The 20,560-nt window shown below is 39.9% G+C and overlaps 4 protein-coding genes across 6 annotated transcripts; 2 read left to right on the top strand and 2 right to left on the bottom strand.

Moving 5' to 3' along the window:
• The first annotated feature begins 691 nt into the window (after positions 1-691).
• On the top strand, positions 692-4,688 carry LOC112193237 (leucine-rich repeat receptor-like protein kinase PXC2). 2 transcript variants are annotated; one of them, XM_040516715.1, is made up of 3 exons: positions 692-1,034; positions 1,141-2,618; positions 3,007-4,688. In XM_040516715.1, exons 2-3 carry the CDS (start codon positions 1,189-1,191, stop codon positions 4,439-4,441), a joined length of 2,865 nt encoding a protein of 954 aa, XP_040372649.1. In that variant the 5' UTR covers positions 692-1,034; positions 1,141-1,188; the 3' UTR covers positions 4,442-4,688. The 2 variants fall into 2 exon arrangements, with proteins under 2 accessions (XP_040372649.1, XP_024189075.1); XM_024333307.2 differs by having other exon boundaries at positions 692-2,618.
• A 1,489-nt stretch (positions 4,689-6,177) lies between these two features.
• LOC112193045 (probable serine/threonine-protein kinase samkC) lies at positions 6,178-9,733 on the bottom strand. 2 transcript variants are annotated; one of them, XM_024333059.2, is made up of 4 exons: positions 9,252-9,733; positions 8,621-9,095; positions 7,543-7,655; positions 6,178-6,956 (listed from the first exon to the last, which is right to left on the bottom strand). In XM_024333059.2, the coding sequence occupies exons 1-4, from the start codon at positions 9,387-9,389 to the stop codon at positions 6,510-6,512; spliced, it is 1,173 nt and encodes a 390-aa protein (XP_024188827.1). In that variant the 5' UTR covers positions 9,390-9,733; the 3' UTR covers positions 6,178-6,509. The 2 variants fall into 2 exon arrangements, with proteins under 2 accessions (XP_024188827.1, XP_024188826.1); XM_024333058.2 differs by having other exon boundaries at positions 8,621-9,173; positions 9,252-9,730.
• A 2,886-nt stretch (positions 9,734-12,619) lies between these two features.
• LOC112194957 (pentatricopeptide repeat-containing protein At5g41170, mitochondrial) lies at positions 12,620-15,669 on the top strand. The gene has a single exon (XM_024335224.2). It carries the CDS (start codon positions 12,693-12,695, stop codon positions 14,220-14,222), a length of 1,530 nt encoding a protein of 509 aa, XP_024190992.1. The 5' UTR covers positions 12,620-12,692; the 3' UTR covers positions 14,223-15,669.
• Positions 15,670-16,230: 561 nt separating this feature from the next.
• LOC112194958 (elongation factor P) lies at positions 16,231-19,335 on the bottom strand. The gene is made up of 7 exons (XM_024335225.2): positions 19,123-19,335; positions 18,929-19,006; positions 18,357-18,463; positions 17,619-17,696; positions 17,398-17,499; positions 16,956-17,037; positions 16,231-16,542 (listed from the first exon to the last, which is right to left on the bottom strand). Exons 1-7 carry the CDS (start codon positions 19,271-19,273, stop codon positions 16,421-16,423), a joined length of 720 nt encoding a protein of 239 aa, XP_024190993.1. The 5' UTR covers positions 19,274-19,335; the 3' UTR covers positions 16,231-16,420.
• Between the last annotated feature and the right edge of the window lie 1,225 nt (positions 19,336-20,560).

Consider the following 20,560-nt stretch of genomic DNA (forward strand, 5'->3'; position numbering starts at 1 on the left):
TGATCTACTCATACATACATAAACATCTAACGATTGATTTTGCTGTAATGTAATCGAAAAGTGGGTCTCTCAAGCTGTTGATTAGAAAGTCACGAACAAGTCCTTGTTAAAGTAGTACTCATTAGAAGGGCTCCCCTAAAACTATAGCTACATTATCATTCTACTTCTCTCGTATGTTTTGTTGTCTTGTTGATTATGTTGTCAAAATGATATCTACCTTTGGGTGTCAGCAATGCAGTGTCTCCCAAATTACTTATAGCGTTCAATGATTTTTCTTGGAGACTACACTTTGTATTTGAACTCTCGATTTGTGGTTGTTCTGATCTGACGGTTGTGATTGTTGTTATATGCCAACTAAAAGCATTGATTACTAGCTTCAAATCCAAAACATTGAGAATTTAGTTTCTTTCCACCGTCTAATATATTTGACTTCAAAAGAATTTCTTTTTCAATATATACCCTTATTAAAAAAAAAATGTTGAAAATCATAAATATGGATCCAAAAATTCACGTATATATTCGGCAACTAATATCTCACATAAAAAAAATGAGCAACGTAGGATAATCCATAGGTCAAAAAGCCAGGTGGATCAACCATCGGATTCTGCTTTGACCAAATGGACTCCCGCGCCACCTCCCCCCCCCCCCCGAGCCCATCAATACCATCTCAGGCCCCGGTTGCGTCACTCTCTCTCTCTCTCTCTCTCTCTCTCTGCCGTTGGAAGCTTTAAATGCTCCTCCTTTACTCACTCTGAGCCATCCTCACCCACAGCAACACCCCCACCATTATTATTCCTCACTCTCTCTGACAACGCCCACCCTTTCTTTAATGCCCGCCCTTCCGATATCCTTGATCCTTCACTCCCTCTCCCGCCGCTTCCGGCGTTGTCCCGGCCACCTTTCCGCTTAATTAACACTTGATCATCAGGCTCTGTTCTCTGTCAACTCCTCCGACTCACCGTCGGCGTCTTGTTTCTCCGGTCAACAAAAACCAGCCAAAAAAAGGTGAAGAATTAGTGGAGGGTGGTGTGTTGGTGCGTTACTTTACTTTTTTCGCTCTCTTTTGCTTTTCTAGTTTCTCCATAATTATTACATTTTCTCTTCTTCTGTTCACACACACTCTCTCCCCATTTTCTCAAGCGCTAGCTAGCTCTCCAGACTTTGAAACTTTCATGAGGCTGTGAGAAAATGTCACTCAAACTCGTCTCTCTCCTTCTTCTCTGGTCACCTGTGTTCGTACTTTCCTTAAACCCTGTTTTCAACGACGACGTTTTGGGGCTGATCGTGTTCAAGGCCGGGCTGCTAGACCCGGAGGCCAAGCTCCGCTCTTGGAACGAAGAGGATGACAGTCCTTGCAATTGGGTCGGTGTCAAATGCGACCCCAGAAGCAACAGAGTCTCGGAGCTTGCCCTCGATGGGTTTGGCCTATCTGGGCATGTAAACCGTGGCCTTTTAAGGCTGCAGTTCATTCAGAGACTCTCACTTTCTAACAACAACTTCACTGGGTCTATAAACCCTGATCTGGCTCACATTGGGACTTTGCAACTCATTGATTTGAGCCAGAATGGCCTCTCCGGGTCGATCCCGGATGAGTTTTTTCAACAATGTGGCTCACTCAGAGTTGTTTCGTTTGCCAAAAACAATCTCTCAGGGAAAATCCCCGAGTCTCTGAGCTTCTGCTCTGCTCTGGTGGCCGTGAACTTTTCCTCGAATCAGCTTTCGGGGAACTTACCATCTGGGATATGGTATTTGAGGGGCCTTCGGGAGCTGGACTTGTCTGCTAACTTGCTCGAGGGTGATGTTCATCAAGGTATTGGATATTTGTATGATTTGAGAGTTGTTAACTTGGGGACAAATCGGTTTTCCGGGTGGCTTCCCCAGGATGTTGGAGGCTGTTCACATTTGAAGTTGCTTGATTTTAGTGATAATTTATTTTCCGGGGGAATTCCTGAGTCGATTAAGAGACTTGGTTTCTGTAGGTCTTTGAGTTTAAAGGGGAACTCTCTTACGGGTCAAGTTCCTGCTTGGATTGGTGAGTTGAGAAGCCTTGGGATGTTAGATTTATCTTGTAATAACTTTTCTGGTGGCATTCCTGGTTCATTAGGAAATCTAAGGCTACTTGAGAAGTTGAATTTATCTATGAATGGATTTACTGGGAGCTTGCCTGAGTCGTTGACAAATTGTTTCAACCTTCTAGCTCTAGATGTTAGCCGAAATCAGTTGGTTGGTAAACTTCCTTCATGGATTTTGAAGCTTGGTGTGGGACGTGGAAGGCTCGAGTACAATCCTTTGAGACCAATAGCTGCCTCTCATGGACGTCTTCAGGTCTTGGATTTGTCTTCCAATGCATTTTCTGATGTGCTTCCATCTGATATTGGGGTTCTTAGTAGCTTGCAGTTCTTGAATGTGTCCCGGAATCAGCTCCTTGGTACTATTCCTGTAAGTATAGGTAATTTGACGTCAGCATATGTTCTGGACTTGAGCAACAATTGGCTGAATGGAAGCATTCCTTCTGAAATTGGAGGAGCAGTCTCACTCAAGGAGCTAAGGCTGCACAAGAACTTTCTAACGGGGAAAGTTCCATCTCAGATTCAGAAGTGCTCATCTCTATCATCGCTGTAAGTTCTCTTGTTCTGTTTCTTTATCTGCTTTATTAGTTATGTTCCTTCACTTGTAATTTATAACTTCAGATAACTGGACTAAAGCTGTTTTTCGTCGTGTATAATGGCATATAGTTGAACAGCAAGAATGGTTATAACTGATGAAAAAGAAAAATTAAAACAGTTATCGTTTAGGACATTTGAAAACTCAGTTAAGGAGAGTATGAGTATAAACATTATGATCTCCAATTTTTATTATCTGCAAAAGTATTCCACTGCCTGTACAGAAAAAAAGAAATGAAAGCAGCATCCTATGTTTGTTTGGAAAGATATAACTTAAAGTTTTGACTATTGAGGCAATACATTGTTCTGAATTTCCTTTTGTTTTATTTATTCAATTGTACAGGTTGCTATCCCAGAACAATCTTACTGGCCCTGTTCCTGCAGCCATTGCAAACCTTACCAACCTTCAATACGTCGACTTGTCTTTAAACCAATTCTCTGGGAGCTTGCCTAAAGAGTTGACAAATCTTTCCCACCTCCTCTACTTCAATGTATCCTACAATCACCTTCAGGGTGAGTTACCTGTGGGGGGCTTCTTCAACACAATCTCACCCTCATCTATCTCGGGCAATCCGTCCCTATGTGGTTCTGTTCTTAACCTTTCATGCCCTGCTGTTCACCCTAAACCCATTGTCCTCAACCCAAATTCTAACAACACTGGTGGTGGTTCTTCCTCTCTGACTCATGGTCACAAGAATGTATTTAGCATATCTGCTCTCATTGCCATAGGTGCTGCTGCATTCATTGCAATTGGTGTTATAGCTGTTACCGTCCTCAATATGCACGTGCGGTCTTCAATGACACATTCTGCTCCTCTTCCACTACCTGGTGGGGAAGATTTCAGTTGTTCCCCAAGTACTGATTCAAAGTATGGCAAGCTTGTTATGTTTTCTGGTGATGCTGACTTTGCTGCTGGAGCCCAAGCCCTGCTGAACAAGGACTGTGAGCTTGGTCGTGGTGGCTTTGGAGTAGTTTACAGAACGGTCCTCAGAGATGGGCGTTCAGTTGCAATAAAAAAGTTGACAGTCTCAAGTTTGATCAAGTCCCAAGAAGATTTCGAGAGGGAAGTTAAAGGAATTGGAAAGATAAGGCACCATAATCTTGTGACACTTGAAGGGTATTACTGGACTCCTTCCTTGCAGCTGCTCATATATGAATACATACCATGTGGAAGTCTGTATAAGAATCTGCATGATGGACCTGGCCAAAGCGGTCTCTCTTGGCGACAGAGGTTCAACATAATTCTTGGGATGGCAAAGGGTTTGGCTCATCTGCATCGAATGAACTTGATTCACTACAACTTGAAATCAACTAATATTCTGATAGACAGCTCTGGTGAACCAAAAGTAGGAGACTTTAGTCTGGCAAGGCTGTTGCCAATGTTAGACCGGTGCATCTTGAGCAGCAAAATCCAAAGTGCACTTGGGTATATGGCGCCTGAGTTCGCTTGTCAAACTGTCAAGATTACTGAGAAATGTGATGTGTATGGGTACGGGGTCTTGGTTTTGGAGGTGGTGACCGGAAAGCGGCCTGTGGAATATATGGAAGATGATGTGGTGGTGCTCTGTGACATGGTGAGGGGGGCTCTAGAGGAAGGCAGGGTGGAAGAATGTCTTGACAGAAAACTTCTGGGTAATTATCCGGCAGAGGAGGCAATTCCAGTGATCAAGCTTGGTTTGATATGTGCATCACAAGTTCCATCAAATCGTCCTGATATGAGTGAAGTAGTCAACATCTTAGAACTCATCCAATGCCCTTCAGAAGGCCATGAAGATTAGAATAAACTCAATATACAGATGAAGAAAAGCGACAGAATGTTCTGGTGAAGATCAATCCGGTTTTTTTCAAGTAAAAGAAAAAAAAGAATGTTGGAGGTTTTTCTCCATTTCTTTTCCATCATTTTCTCTAAAATATTGTATTCCTTCTTTGTACTTCTTTTATCTATCGAGTTCTATAGTGCTTGTATGGTTCCGGATTGCTTTTCACCGGTTTGAAATGGGACAATTTGAGTAGTGTTTTTGATCAGAGATCTCCCTCGGAATAATCTTTAAAACCTGATTGCTGTACTCATTTGAAATAGGACTGCAGTATTAATAAGGCAACAATGTACTTGATGCAGTTCACTAAACTCTGATTTTCCAAAGAGTGGAAGTCTTGAACATTGTTGCAGCATTTTCCTCATCGGCTCATCATTCAATGAAGAAGAAAATAAACTAAGCTAAACAGTTGACGAGCAAGATTAAAATCTAAGCTACCACAAGAATTGAATGGGGAATTTAGTACAACAAATGATGCAGTCCAATGGAGAAACACTCTTTGCTTTAACCTTACTTTTCTGTTGGCCATGTTGCTTCAATTCTACTACTCCATTTGGTTTCTAACTTTTATCATTCAAAATGAGCATTATATGCATATTTATGCGTACTCCACTGACCCTAATCAACATACTGTCTTCTTTATCATAATTTGAACGCCCAGTTCCTGCAAGTATGGTCAATAATTTACCCTTACATTTGAAGCTTTAACTTAATCAAAGGGTGTTGGACCCGAGGGGAACCTAATCAAACGGCCTCGAACACCATCAAAGCACTTCACATGGTGCTTCTCAAAAGCACTTACGATCTTTTTCAAACAGTGATTATGTGTAGAACATGGCAATCATGCCATGCATACTACAATAGCAACCTTTTGGCTTTTTGGCTTTTGCATCAGGCTTGGTTGATTTATGATCACGCTACCCAAAGGTCGGAACCAACAATCTGTGAACCAGTTGATCAAGGCCACGCCAGAAACCCACATCGGAAATCGATGTGACAGGAAGAGAAAAATGGAAAATATTTGCTTTAGGTTATTTTATTTTTTCCTACTTTTTAACGAGAAACAGAATGATTGATATACCCAGTTACCCACCATGCTTCCACTAAGAACCTAAATGGGCAGACCATGTTGAAAAATCTTTATTGGGGCCAACAGAACTAAGAGTAAGTTTTACCGACTCAAAATAACTGGGCACAACTCTGAAGCACCGTAAAATTTTCAACTTAGAAGAATTTAACTACTGTCATTATCATTGTGACAACATATTACCCAGGAACATAAATAATGCAGTGTATTGTGCACTAGGTTCCAGAAAAATGTGAGATTTGGAGTGAATCAGTGCATAGAACTTGAGCTACGATAAAGTCAGAGAATGTAGTGCAAATTCTAAAGTTCGGACAGGACTTGGAGTGATCTGACACCAACTTCATGGGACATGGGATTGGGACCTGCTAACAAAAAGGAAGAACACAAACCTTAACACACACACACCCATATATATATATATATATATATATATATATATATATATCTGTATTCTGTGCACCAATGCCTTCTGACATAAGCAATTCAATTCCACAGTGAGCTTACAGTACTAAATTTATCAGCTTGAACACGGGCAGCAAAAGGTAAAGGCAACCAATAAACTCAACATGCTTTCTAGGTACATTGCTACATTCATTTCCAATTACTAGTGTTGAAACATTTAAATGGCTGAGTTCCATGCTCATGTGAAACAGTACATGTTTAACACAAGTGAATTACTCACTGTTCAAAGGTAACAGAACCAAGTGGAGTAAAATTGTACTTTTGGACAAAAAATATATTACCTCTTGCGCTTACAGTAAATATCAGGCACTTATACAGACCTATTTTCTGGGACATCACTACACAAAGCTCACTAGTTTCAACAAGGGCAGACTATTAAAAAGGGTTTAAATTTCGTATCTGGTTTTCTGGGAACTTCATTCTTGTCCCACTTTCCTCAATCCTTTGGGCAAAATCTAATCTTAAGCTGTTCTCAACTAACTAATCATCCCAGTTATTTTCCCACCCATCTTTGTTCAAAGACCTTGCAGTAAGACCATTAGCAGATATGCTTCCCACCAGATGCCCTCCAGGTGACTTCACTGCATTATCTCCATCCCAATCGTCATCCCAACCCTGATCCCAACCTTCTGCCGTAACCACATCAGTTGCTGAAGCCGATTCCGGCAATGCCATTTCAAGTTCCTGATAAGGAACTCCACCTCCAGTGCGCTGTTTCCTCCTCCTAACCAGGCAGCAAACCCACATCCCTCCAAAAATTAGCACTGTAACAATCAAGAAGTATGCACCATTGATTGGTGTCACTAACTTCTCATAAGAAGGGAAACGCATGAAAAAGTTTCCTTCAGATACAAAAGGGTCCAGCACGCATTCTCCATTTCCAGCTTTCAGTACTATTTTGTTGCTTTTACCCATATTGAGCTTGATCTGAAAAAATAAAGAAACAAACAAGCGATTTTTCTCTTTAAAAAAATGTCAATGTGAAGCTTCCCACTTCCCACATAATAGTAACACAAACACAAACTCAAATTTCATGGTTCCTCCATGACACCAACTAGTGAAACCATACGAAACAACTTAAAAGATAATAATATGTTAATATATACTTAAAAAAATTCAACTAGATCATCTATAAAATTCAGTGGAATTTTTTATATCTAAGCTGAAGACTGATAATGAATAATGCTTGTCCCTTCTGATCCAACCCTTCCCACCTGCCTTCTGCATATTACTGTCATAATTTCTAGTCAATTTCCATTAGTTTAGAGGGCAGAAAGCGAGAGGAGAGCGTGGTAGGAGGAATGGATAGGATTAAAACTGACAACCAAACCCATTCATCTTTTCCATTTTTTTTGTTGTTGTTGAAGAGACCTAAACCACTTTTAAAAGACCTCCTGATCAGAGCATACACTACAAACGTAAGTGTTCATTCTAAATCTCAACACCAAAGATTTAGATGCCAATGACTCAAATCAGAGAAACAATACACTGAAGAACATTATGGTCTTTTTACCTTTTTATATTCGTGTTTGGGTATCACCAGGTCCCTGGTATCTTCTGCAGAAAGGCTTCCGTTCAATGTGCTGTCACGTACATTTTGGACCAGAATGACTGCTTCTGTTGATTCTGCAATATATGGAAAAACAAAAAAAAGGAAATAAATTTTTTTGTCTCACTAATAATTATGAGGTCAAATGGTATTAAATCATGTCCGGCACTCTGAAACCACTAGATTAATGAATAACACATAAACGGCAGTAAACATCTCAACGAATTAATGGTTTAATAAGATGTACACAGCCTAGCTCACCCACACACACATGTGCACACACTAACACACATCCCGGCACCTGTCTGCAATAATGAGGTAGATGTGATTACAAGACCAGAGCAATTCTGAGAAGTTATTGAGACAATGTGGTGCTTGAAGTGTTTAATTCGGTTTATCCATTAAGCCTCCAGATAATTTCAAACTACTTTGTGGACTTGCGCTAGCACTCAACAATGTCTTTTACTTACTAATGGGCAGATTATAACATCAACTAGTACTTTACGGTATAACCTTTTTCACCGAGTAGAAAGGCCTTACAATCAGGCCTCACACTGTATAACAAGCCAAGTCTACACACACACACACATATAACTTGCACATAGGACTTCCGCACCAAATGGCAAAATAATAGTGCTGACAAGTCACAACTTGTGGTTTTTTATATTAACCTTTACCAAAGGAATTTCCACAACAAAGTGAACAAACCCATAATGTCACTCTTGAGTTATATTTTAACCATCGAGAGCAGTATAAATAAGACACAGATTGAATCTTACTAAAATTAGTTCTGCTGATAGCACAAGTGCAAAGCAATGAAAAATGTATCAGCATTCTTATATAATATTCATGAAATCAAGTAAACAGGATGTCAAAGAAGGGTTTTCATTTTTAAGTTTTCATACCATTGGCCTAATTGTGTTCACCAATTCCCTTACAATGGCTCTTGGCTCACAAAAAACACAATGCTTCTACTTGAATGCACAATATCTTAACAAGCAATAAATGTCAGCCCAAAAGTGCCAGCAGTAATGTGACTTACCCCTATTGAAGCTCTTAATGCAGGCAACCATATCCGTACTGCTGCACTTCTTGATTGCCCCATCGCAGCTTTCTTTTTTCACATTCGGTGTATTAGTCACATTGGCACTTTTATTCTTAGTCTTCTCTATTTCTGGAGTCTTTGCACTTGGATCCTCTTCCGGTGTCTTGCCAGGCTCTGGAGTTGGATTCTCCTTCGGCTTCTGATCAGACTCCAGAGTTGGATTCTCCTTCGGTTTCTGCTCAGACTCCAGAGTTGGATTCTCCTTCGGCTTCTGTTCAGGCTCTGGAGTTGGTTTCTCCTTCGGCTTCTGCACAGGATTTGGATCCTGCTTCTGTGTTTGGTTATTCTTCCCACCACCGGTATCAGTTGGTGGACCTACCGGAGCCGGTTTAGTACTGTTATTTGAACCTTTCGGCTCCGGCGTCTTGGTGGGTGGGGCAGAGCCCGTTTTGTTCTTCCCATCATCAACTGGCTTAGGATTAGGATTAGGATCAGGATCAGGATCAGGTTTAGAAGGCGGAGGTGGACTCACCACCGGAGAATCCTTACCCTAAAATTACATAGCTTTATAATTAAAATACCAATTCTGAACAGAAGCCAAGTAATTCAGAGAGAGAGAGAGAGCTACCGGTAATGTGGGATTGTCCAAATTGCCCTTCGGAGGATCACCGATCAAAAATCTATGCTTGGTGAGCATCGAAGCATTGGTGACATCGGAAACGATGAAGAGCAATAAGAACACCGCCAGAAAACTAGTTCTGTCCATTAAAGGAAGAGTCTTTAGCCTCCAATTTTGACCGGAGTTAGCTTCACGGCGCCGGAAACCTGAGGAACCGACTGGAATTGCGATCCGAATCCATTTCCCGGGCAAAGTTGCAGGCTTTTATGACATGTGTACGATCTTCAGCTAGAGGTGGCTTGAATTTGACGCAGTGAAAGATGGGTTTGGGGTGAATTGTGATGATGGGAAAGTTGGAATTGTAGGGTTTACGATTGAATTGAGAGAATTTTAATTTAGGGTTTTGGATTTGGGTGGTTTTCTGTGCTGAGATTCGACGCTAGATCGCTGCTGGGGAAGTCTCAGCTTAACAGGAGAAGAAGTGTGACAACGAAAACCAATCCAACAGTCTGGTGCACGTGGCAACCAGCGACTACGAGACGGTGGGCGTAATTTGATGGGCCTTTTCTGTTTGGATCTCGCGTGGGCCTAGTACTAGTTTATATGTTGATGGGCTTTTGTCTGGTGGTTTTGGTGGCAAGGTTGTAGGCTTGGTTGTTCAGAGCTCTTAACATGAAATTTAATTATTAGTAATTATAAGCTGTTTCTTAATTGCATGGTCACTAGATGACCATAAAAACATTAATGCGATTGCTAAAACTAATATATTTTGAGCACCCTTAAGCCTACATATGCTAATTAGGGTTGGTTCAGTTTGTACGAGCGTGCTTGTGGTTGAGATCTAATCTAAGTTCGATCCCCGCTGCCAGCAGTCTCTTGTTGGTGGGTAATCAAGTTAAAGTGTAAGACCCTATCCATCGCGATATGTGGGTACATTGGTGTGCATACTGTAGTTGAGCAAAAAGCTGATGGTTTTTGAGATATGTCTCATGGTAGTCCAATGTGGGCTTATCCCTGTGGTCTACCATCCCCGCTCATCTGCTGTGCCCCCAAATTTTTACTGGCCAAAAAAATGAAAAAAATAGAAGCCTACTCTAAAATTATAGGAGGAAGAGATGAATTAGATGGGAAAGGATTTTGGAGTTTTCATCCTTGAATATCTATATGAAATTTGGAGGTGTCCTTTTAGATCTGATTTACAAGTTACAATATAAATGCTAGAGCACAAAGGAAGGGGAAAAGCAAATTCAAATGAATCTTCACTACTTTTGTGCTAATTAAGCCTCCAACCATTTAAGGGGAATGAGATAATATACAAGGAATAAGACCTAATCCATTTATGCAAGTAAGAATAAAGTGTATATACATATACTCTAATTTGGCCACTCCGCTCTTCCACTTATAGTTCGCGGCTTTAGCTCCACCTATAAATCTTCACTTACATATTTGTTCATGGAAGTGGTTAGTCGGCAAGTAAAATGTGATCGTAGTTTTAATCATTAACAACTTAATGTCGCCAATTAAAACTAACTTAAAATAACATAGCAAATTCAAAAATCTAATCCTAGTGAAATGCAAATTATGGAAGTAGTTTCAACAAGAGGTCTCCATTCTATGTAAGCTGTTGGGTTTATTAATTACCATTCATTATTTACCATTTCTTTGTTTGCACCAAATTGGGTCACTGGCTGACTGCAAAAACCTTCGACAGTCTTTTCAGTTACCATGTTGATGATACATATTCCTTGCTTCATTGCTTGAGCAAAGACCTCATATATTGACTCCTTTGTCTCAGTCTCAGCCTCAGCCACATTGAAAAAGAGAAATCTCAACCCTTTAAGCTTCTACTTGATACATGTTTTTCTCTATAAACATGTAAACCAGCTTGAAGCAGAGAGAGAAATGGATGAAATAGAAGTGATGATAAGGAAGTTTGGGGACGACAAAAGTGCTCTGCTGGACCAATATGAGAGGCTCTCTGTGGAGATACAACTCAACCAGGCCATGTTAAAGCGGAGTCTCTCCGAGCCGACTCATCAAACTCGGTCGCAAGCAGCACTTTTGATTGGTCAAGGCCTTCAAGCACCACCACCGCAGCCGCCGCCATTGGTCAGTAAGAAACGTGGTGGCTCTGGCTTTCACAAGGTTCTGAAGAAGATGATCAAACCTATTATTGGAAGAATGGGTGGTGGCAAGAAGAAGAAAGTACCAGATGTGGAAGTCGAGCCCAGGTTTTGGAAGACATTTAGTAGATCTCTTAGAGTTTGAAGTTTGAACGACAGTTGAGATTTGAGAATGAATGAGCATATTTACATATTTTTGATTCTCGATCTTACCAGGTGTTTCCTTTGATATTTGTTCATTGTATGCATATTTTACAGATAAATAATAGTTAGAAATATTTCACTCTTAACTCGTACTCGATTTTCATTTTAGTCATTAGTAATTCGTTCCAATTTTGTACCTGTTTAATTCATTCTAAATAGTTGTATTTGATCCACTTCAGTTAAAACAGCAATGTGCTATTTTCCCTCTCTCATCCTTAAGAGATCGATTTTCCATTTCCAAAACTTTCTGACTATGACAATTGCAGTGAAGATGTAAGAGCAGGTGATCAGGTAGCCATTCCAATCCAGTGGGGAGTGACATCGCTTTGCCAGATTAGTCAAAATAGTAATTCAAAAAGAATTCTAGTAAAAATAATAATATTATATGAGAAGGTCTTTTGTGGATGTATATGAGTATGATACCAATACACGAGTCTTTTGTTTTTTTGTTTTTCCTTCGGGTAATGAGAGAGATGGAAGAGAGAGAATCCTCCTATCACTCTATGAGATTAAAGGAAAAAAGAATACAAGGGAGGGGATCAAAAATCAAAACCTCCCAATCCAAAATACAAACAAAATGAAACTCTAGCTAGTTAACGAAAATGAAATTGAGGAAGATTGAGAAAATTGTACACGAGTCCATCTTTTATTTATTTATTTCGATCACTCTATATTACAATTCGACTCTCAAGTAAAATTTTGACGGTTAATATTTTTTTTTTTTTTTTTTTAATGTCCAACTATCTATTAACAGGGACCTCATTTCTCTTTGAGTTTGAGTGGTATGACTTTTCTGAAAACTTACAAAATCCCTCGGTAAACCGGTAAAGTCGATCATTTTAAGACCGATGGGTAATTTCATCGATTTTTAAGAAGAAAATTAATGTAATAATACAATGTATTTGAAGGCCATCGGCTGACGATTAATTCTCGGCATAAGTGTCTAACCCAGTTTTTTTGTCCCAATTTATAACCATTGGTAAAAGGTAAAATCGAATTAGAGGACTAGACTGAGAATTAACAAATGCTAAATATTGACCATATCCTGGGTTAGACACTTGAGCCGATTTATACCAAGACACCAAGAAATACAATTGTTTTCTACCAAGTTAGAGCTGCATCCATGGACCTCTCTCTGTCTCTGATGCCTTCCCCATATCCTGTAAGCTTCAAACTTGTTCAGACTCCCTCTCCATACAGAAGCAGATACATAAGAACCCAACAAGGTAAGCTACTTATTTTCACAACACTTTCGTGCTCTGCTAGAAATCTTGCTGATAAAACACACCAGACATCCCCAAAAGATTATGGCTTTCACTCCCATAGTGAAGAACCCAAGTTGGGTTTTGATGAAATTACTAGTAGATTGCATGTACAGAGTTTAGTTGACAGAATTAGAGCTTTGCACACTGGAGAGACAAGTGAAATTCTTAGTATTTTTGAGCAAGATGGTTGCTTTAGAACCATTTCTGAGTTCAATGATCTGCTCATGGCTTTAGTTGTAGCTAAAGAGTTTGATATTGCTTTGAGCTTGTATGATGAAATATCATCTTACTGTTTAGTTCCTGATTCTTCCACATTTTCTATTGTGATTACCTGTTACTGTGAGAAAAATTATCTGGATGAGGCCAAGAGGGTTTTAGTCCATATGATTGAAAATGGGTTTAACCCAAGTGTTGCAACAATGACTTTTGTGATAGATTCATTATGCAAAAAGGGTAGATTGCAGAGAGCTTTGGAGGTTTTTGAGGTGATGGGTAGAGTTGGGTCCAAGCCCACTGTTCAAATGTACAATTGCTTGTTAAAGGGTTTGTGCTATGTGGGAAGAGTGGAGGATGCATATGAAATGTTGATGAAGATAAAGAAGGGTGTTGTAGAACCTGACATTTTTACATACACAGCTGTTATGGATGGTTTTTGTAAAGTGGGTCGCACAGATGAGGCGATGGAACTGCTTAATGAAGCTGTGGAGTTGGGATTAATACCAGATGTGGTTGCTTTCAATACTCTGTTTGATGGGTACTGCAGGGAGGGTAGGGCAATGGAGGGACTTAATGTGTTGAAGCAGATGAAGGAGAGAAACTGCATCCCTGATTATATTACTTATAGCACATTGTTACATGGATTGTTGAAATGGGGTAAGACCCGTAATGCGCTAAGGATTTACAAGGAGATGGTGGAAATTGGTTTCGAAGTGGATGAGAGATTGATGAATGCTCTTGTGAGAGGGTTATGCAGGAGATCATCGAAGGAAAAAGACCTGTTGGAAGATGCCTGTGAACTGTTTGAAAAATTGCAGAATGGGGTTTCTGACATAGAAGCTAGTACATATGGGCTTATGATCCAAAGTCTTTGCATGGAAAAGAAGATTGATGACGCTATGATCAATTTGAAGCAGATGATGGCAGTGGGTTATTCACCATGGATGATCACCTTTAACAAAGTGATTCAAACCCTCTGTTCTGAGGACAAGATGATTGATGCATTTGTAGTTTTAGGTACTGCGTATGAATGTGATAGAGTAGCAAGTAGAGCAACTTATAACCTTTTGATTCAAAAGTTGAATCAACATGGCAATATGCTAGAAGCTTGTAGTGTATATGGTGCGGCATTGAAGAGAGGTTTAATTCCGAATAAAAGGCCTCAACAATGAGGAAACCTTACTGTAGGAGTTTAAAGGTCCATGAGTTCCTCTGTGATTTATTTGCCATGAAAATATGCAGGCTTGCATTGCACTGAAATTGGAAGATAACAGTATTATCAGTGCCTATTGGCTGGTTGTCAAGGTTGAGAAAGCAGTGGGTCATAGTTCCCTGGGTACTTGATCAAATGATTCTTCTTCTTCTTCTTAATGGAAGCTTCTTTTGTCTCTCAAGATTCCTAGCACAGCAAAAATCTTCTTTCGAGGGCAATCCATGATATTCTTCCTTGTGGGTTTAATCTTTTGAACAGAAAGTTTTTAATGAAGTTTGGTGTCCTAGATGGCTAGATGCCTAATGCCACTCCTTTGCGGAAACAATATGTCATGCCTTGTGAGAATGTAAAATGGCAAAGGAGGTATGGCGTTGCTCTTGTCGATGTGGTGTACTGATGCTGTAGGCACTAGGAGGCTCTTTTGCTGATCATTTCTTCCAGAACGTGAGTTCCATTATGACCAAGGAAGAGCTGTGTGGTTTTAGTCATGTTTTGTTGGAAGATATGGTATAACAGGAACATTGTGGTTAACTCCAATCCTGTGTTCAGTGCTGATGTGCTTCAAGTGATTACTATGCAAATAATTGAAGAATTTAGAGCCGTACGACGTGGAACCTTTGCAAATCCGCAGCTTGACTTAGGAGCCTATGCCTTCACCTTTTGTCAAAAACTCAACGCGAATGGTCTGGATGGTGCTGAGCTAGAAAAGAATATTGTGGAGTAGGTGCTGTAATTAGAAACGAAATTGGTGAGTTCTTGGCTGCTCAGCGTTATATTTGTCTTTGTATGTTACCTTATGATTTGTTTTTAAGAGCTATACGATCTAATAAGTACATTAGATCTAATTTGCTAAACAAATCAAAGCTAAAATCAAGGACCTCAAGATGAGACAAGGACAAGAAGGAACCAACACTTTGATCTAGGGAATTGTTGGAGATCGAGATTCAAGTGGGTGAGATGTGTGAGATTTCCTAGTAGTACTGTTGATGAAGGAAAAGTGGTATCTTGTTTGAGTGCGAGCCCTTTGGAGGGCAATGACTGATGGGTGACCCAACCAGCCGCATTGCAGTTGATGCCTTGCCACAGGCCACAGTCATCGGAAGTCCAGTTTAAGAAAGAGGGAGAAGAAAGAGTGAGGGCGAAGGACAAGAGCGAAGTCCGTTCAGTTTGGCTGCATGCATGGATATTAGTAGTAGTACCCTGCATGTAACAGAACACGATCACAAAAAGAAGGAAACAATGAGTCATATTAAGTAACTGATCTTGTTGGATACATGTATATGTCTTTATGTACGTATATATACACATTGGAGATTTGGAGATGTCTGGCTGACTGGAATACCGACTTAGTTATGCCATATGTTTCATGACTTTCATCTGATTTGAATTGTTTATCCGTTGGTTTATTATCCCATTGTTTACATTCTTATTTTGTCCACGAAACCATACAATACTGGAAGCATAAAAGATACGGCAATTAATACTTTGTCAAAAGTCTTCTAACATTCTTAATATTAATCACGTATAATTCACGGCAACTCCAGTTGACCAGTTTTGTTTAAGGAACTAATTAATCTCGTACAGCATCACCCAACAAGTTTGTTCATCAGAAAAGGAAAAAAGAAAAATAGATTGCGGTTTGAAATGAGTTCGTATTATTGAAAATTGCTCGTTTGTATTATGCTTCCTCCTTCAAAATGTCATACAAAGAAAGGATTTATGATGTCATACAAAAAAATGAGTTCGTATTAAAATGACTAAAGATCTGGAAAAAGAAGATAAATTAACTCAGAGGTTCAAGTGTTCAACCCATTTGAATAGTTATCCGCTTAGTCTCTCCGACCAACTGAACAGCCTTTTGTTATATATTCAACCCGTTTGTACAGTTATCCGCTTAGTTTCTCCGACTAACTAAACCGGGCTTGCGCTTCCGCAGTATTTTATTTTGTTTTGGGATCCAAATTTGATGTGCTTGAAATTCAAGTGAAAGATTCTTGCTTCACTTAAGTGCTTCAAATAACTTCAAATAAGAGGGACACTTACAGTAGGGAGTTTAGAGGTTTACAGACCTTGGACTAATATATGTAGCATATCTAGCATCAAAGGAAAGTCTCTCTGCATGGTATACAAAACTTTTTGGCCGATGATAGTAAATGTCTATGCACGATTCATGTACTGCCCGGTTCTAGTATCTACCAATATTTCATCACCTATATTTATGAACAAAGGGACAAAGACAACAGCACCAGTGTCAAGGGTAGCTGGCTTCGTTCCACCACCTGCGATTCCATTTCAGTTAGAGAAAATAGTAATGCGATTTTCAAATTTGACTAACATCTCAGACCAAAATGTATGTGTGTATATTATTTCTCTTTGTATATCCCCACCCCATTGCCATCCGGATAATCTCTCACATGAACAAACCAAATTTCATAGACACAATGAAACTTGTTACAACAGTAGACTCGGTTATTAGCAGGAGGTCACGACTTCTAACCCCAAGAATTCAGTTATGCACAAATTCTGTACCTGAAGCTAATGATCAGCTTATCTATCTGCCTAATAGCATTTTTGTTCCACCAGTAACTGACCACTGTCCATGTCAGACAGGTCATGGATTGATGGGCATTTAGCCGCAATAATAGTAAACTTTGTCCTTGAAATTTACTGAAAGGTTGCAAATTTTTATTACCTTGAGCAGTGTCACCTTTCAGTCCAGGATCAACATCGACCACAGTCAGCTTCGCTGTGATGGGGACTTCAACATCGAAAAGCTGCATTATATCAGAGAAAAAAGGACCACTATTCAAACTTTAGACCAGAATAATGATACTACTAAGCACCAGTGCACCACAAACACCATCTAATGTCACACTGGCTGATGCCACTCATAATATCAAGCATATGCATCTCGCCATGAATCTGAGTTGCAAAAACATATACTGTTACTGATTACAACAACATGCGGTAGTCATAGTGCTCAAGAGATCTATCTGAAATAGTGTGATAATCCTCAGATAAAGTACCATTCTGGACCCAGTTTATCTAATGTGCCATTAATTATTGCAGCAAAAAAGTGGAAACTTAATTGCTTGACAAATAATGGAGAGCATAAAAGAGAATAAGAGTAGTACTCTATCATTCCATAGAAGCAAATTGCAGTCCATTCCCTCTTTCAGCCATTTTACTTTTTCCCCAATTTGAGATTCATTCACACGAGTCTCTTCATATGTGGTCTGAAACAAGTAGAAAAAAAGTTACTTCATTTTAGCTTCCTTGAGAAGAGGAAGTCTAAAAGTCCATATGAAGGAAACCCAATTTTAATGTTACAATTAAAAGGTCTACAGAAGCATACCAGGTCCATGAAGACAAACTGGGGACCATCTTTGTATGTGAATTGCTTGGTTTCCTTGTAGATAGCTGCCTCATTTATCTGGGAAAACAATCAAAGTATCAAACATAAGGGGGTAGGCATGTGACTGTACATACAGTTAAATTGACCACTTTTGTGCACTAATGTACTCCATGTTTTAGTGGGGGAAAATAATCCATATAAACGTATTTTGATGCCCTGGATGAGATTCAATGCCCTCGTACTTGATATATGACTAATGACTACTGTCAGAAAGTTTGCATTTGGAATGAATTTAGATAAAATAACTTGCCTAACCTCAAGTTGGGGAAGAGATATGGGGATTAAGTAACACAGGCTAACACAAAACATTTTGAAACCTAGTGTCTTCTAAGATATTTATCTGATTGGATTCCATAACAAGGTCTGTGAAACCTAATCTTACTATTTCTTTTCTTAACAACAAAGTCAAACCAATTATAACTTGAATGGTAAACAATGTCATGTTTTGCAGTCAACTGAATTGAAGCATGGCACAAGCAATTCATAAAAGATGAATATCACGTTAGGTCTCAGAGTAAGCTGGCAGCACAAAGTACTAACACTTGGTATGTATGTCGTATGCTACATATGCAGTTGACTTTTCACAGATTATATGGTCAACATGCAGTGCAATGCAGACTGCATTGAACTTGAAGCATTTTACGAAACAGATTTGAATGATAGATTTGTGAACATTACCGTACTTCCTGCCCGGAATGTTTTCTCAACAGTGTTTCCCGTTAGATAATTGCGCATTTTGGTCCTTACAAACGCAGCCCCTTTCCCAGGTTTCACATGAAGAAACTCTACAGAAGGCCAACAACCAAAGGGACAAAAACTCATAAGCTCAGAGATACAAGCAAATGAAAATGGAGTACGCACATTGTACACCGAAATTCAGCTTAAACATCCCTAGCGACAAGCCAAAGGTTCATATACGTCCACAAATTTCAATGGATTTTGAGGTTTTATTATTCTTTCACAAACCCATTACAATGTCATAAAGAATTAAAATCTCCAATGTGAGGCTTATGAACCAACTACAGATACAGACCACCTAAACATTATCTGCTATAAAACTTGCCGGCAGTGAAACACAAATGCCACATGAGTCAAACAACAAGCACGAAATATGAAACAAAAATGACCAAAACAGTATCATAGCTTCAGCAAAATGAATTCTACTCGATACATTGCATACCCAATGAGCAGAAAGTCTGTACCTTTCAAGCTCAAAAACCCAGAAAAAGAAGAAGAAGATTAGAGTGTACCTATTACTCGCCATGGAGCTCCGTCAACTTCAATGTTGGAACCCACCTTAATATCATTGCTTGAAAACGCCATTATCCCTGGAAATTTTCACAACCCAACATCACGAAATACCCCCAAATTAAGGCTTCGACTTTTTTCAGAAAAATTTGAACAAGAAAATCAAAGAGCCAGAGTCAGAGGAGTTGTTGTTTACTCGGAAATCTGTGACTCAGGGCTGCTCGGTTGAGACTCCGCATTGGCAAAATGAACGGCTTGGATGAGAAGGAAAGAGACGATAGCGGTGATGGACGGCTGAGGATTGGGGAAGCTGACGAGACACTGAAGGTCGCTGCCATTCCCGCCATCGCTGTGTGTGTGTGTGATTTTCGCAGTGTAGTGTTTCCCGGAATTATAGAGGGGCCGTGGCTTCAGTAACGCTTTAGATAAGGACTACGGTGTCCGGAGTGTTTTAGCTTTGGGCCCTCTGTTGGGCCCTCTGTTGGGCTTGAGCCGCCTTCCCATGACGACAGGCCCAATGATATTATTCACATTTCACAAGGCATGGGATGCTCATTTATGACAGCGTCTTCCGCGACCTTCTCTTTCTTCTTCCTTTCTTCTTTATTTCTTCTCTCTCTTCTTCGACCTCTGTTTTCTTTCTTCTTCATAAAAAAAAAAAAAAAAAAAAACCTCAGTTTCTTGTCACACTGGAATCCTCATCTCCTTCACTTGGCTTACAAATCACGAACATCAAGATCTATAGATATGAGCCGGATTTTAGTTCTGCAATCATTTGCCGCCTCCAAATTCCGACGATCGGAGTTTTCAATACCGACTGTTGAGCTCGGTAAACGGAACTTTCGGTAACTGAAAAGTGCGGTACGGTTACGGCGAAGAATTTGAGCATACGTACCGACATTTATCGGTTCGGTATCGGCTGAAGTGAAAAAACTCGGCCGGCCCCTCTGAATTATTATTGCCTACACTAATTGTCACGACTGTTTAGCAGAGTTCTATTTAGCATAAGATAATCATCAAGCCACAATGGTTTTTGTTGTTAATTAGTCTCTTTCTCCCTGTATAATGCCCCAATTACGCGTTAATAATCACATCGCCCAACTGTCGCACGTGTAGGCGTGACGGCACTGTCATCCGTGGCGCGTGCGTTGGCGTTTCTCTTTCACTCCCCGCGGTAGGTACCACATTCCCCGGTCACCTACCATCATCACCCCCGTAACATGACGTCATAAATCCAAACCAAGTCAACGGCCGCGATTCATTGCCATGAATCTTCAACTACTTGGACGGTGCGCAGAATCCTAGTGGCAAATTGGTAATTAAATGTTCAAGCATGGGCTTTTTCTGAACTCACCATAATAATTCTTTTCTGCATGCGAACTGTCTGATTGGACAAAAAAAACAAACGCCTAGTGGCGCATTTCCCGGTGCTGCTGTCCTGCCGCCGTTATAATTCATCAGAAATTAATTTATTTCTTATAATTTTATTTTTAATAGAGTGTCTATCGGTGTGAGCTGAGACTTATTTGGAAAAAATTCTGTTAAGGTAATATTTTTCACAAGCAGGTGATCGAACACTGGATCTCTTTTTTAGTCAGATTTTTATTAGACCAGAATTTCTTATAATTTGGAAA

The sequence above is a fragment of the Rosa chinensis genome, chromosome 3 (assembly GCF_002994745.2).
Source record: "Rosa chinensis cultivar Old Blush chromosome 3, RchiOBHm-V2, whole genome shotgun sequence".
NCBI lineage: Eukaryota > Viridiplantae > Streptophyta > Magnoliopsida > Rosales > Rosaceae > Rosa > Rosa chinensis.

Coding starts and splice junctions, on each gene's coding strand:
- LOC112193237 (XM_024333307.2), top strand. CDS start 1,189: ATGTCACTCAAACTCGTCTCTCTCCTTCTTCTCTGGTCACCTGTGTTC. Junction 2,619..3,006: donor TGCTCATCTCTATCATCGCT/GTAAGTTCTCTT, acceptor TCAATTGTACAG/GTTGCTATCCCAGAACAATC.
- LOC112193045 (XM_024333058.2), bottom strand. CDS start 9,389: ATGGACAGAACTAGTTTTCTGGCGGTGTTCTTATTGCTCTTCATCGTT. Junction 9,174..9,251: donor TGGACAATCCCACATTACCG/GTAGCTCTCTCT, acceptor ATGTAATTTTAG/GGTAAGGATTCTCCGGTGGT. Junction 7,656..8,620: donor CATTAAGAGCTTCAATAGGG/GTAAGTCACATT, acceptor CATATATTGCAG/AATCAACAGAAGCAGTCATT.
- LOC112194957 (XM_024335224.2), top strand. CDS start 12,693: ATGGACCTCTCTCTGTCTCTGATGCCTTCCCCATATCCTGTAAGCTTC.
- LOC112194958 (XM_024335225.2), bottom strand. CDS start 19,273: ATGGCGGGAATGGCAGCGACCTTCAGTGTCTCGTCAGCTTCCCCAATC. Junction 17,697..18,356: donor CATTCCGGGCAGGAAGTACG/GTAATGTTCACA, acceptor TTGTTTTCCCAG/ATAAATGAGGCAGCTATCTA. Junction 16,543..16,955: donor GAAAGGTGACACTGCTCAAG/GTAATAAAAATT, acceptor ATGGAATCGCAG/GTGGTGGAACGAAGCCAGCT.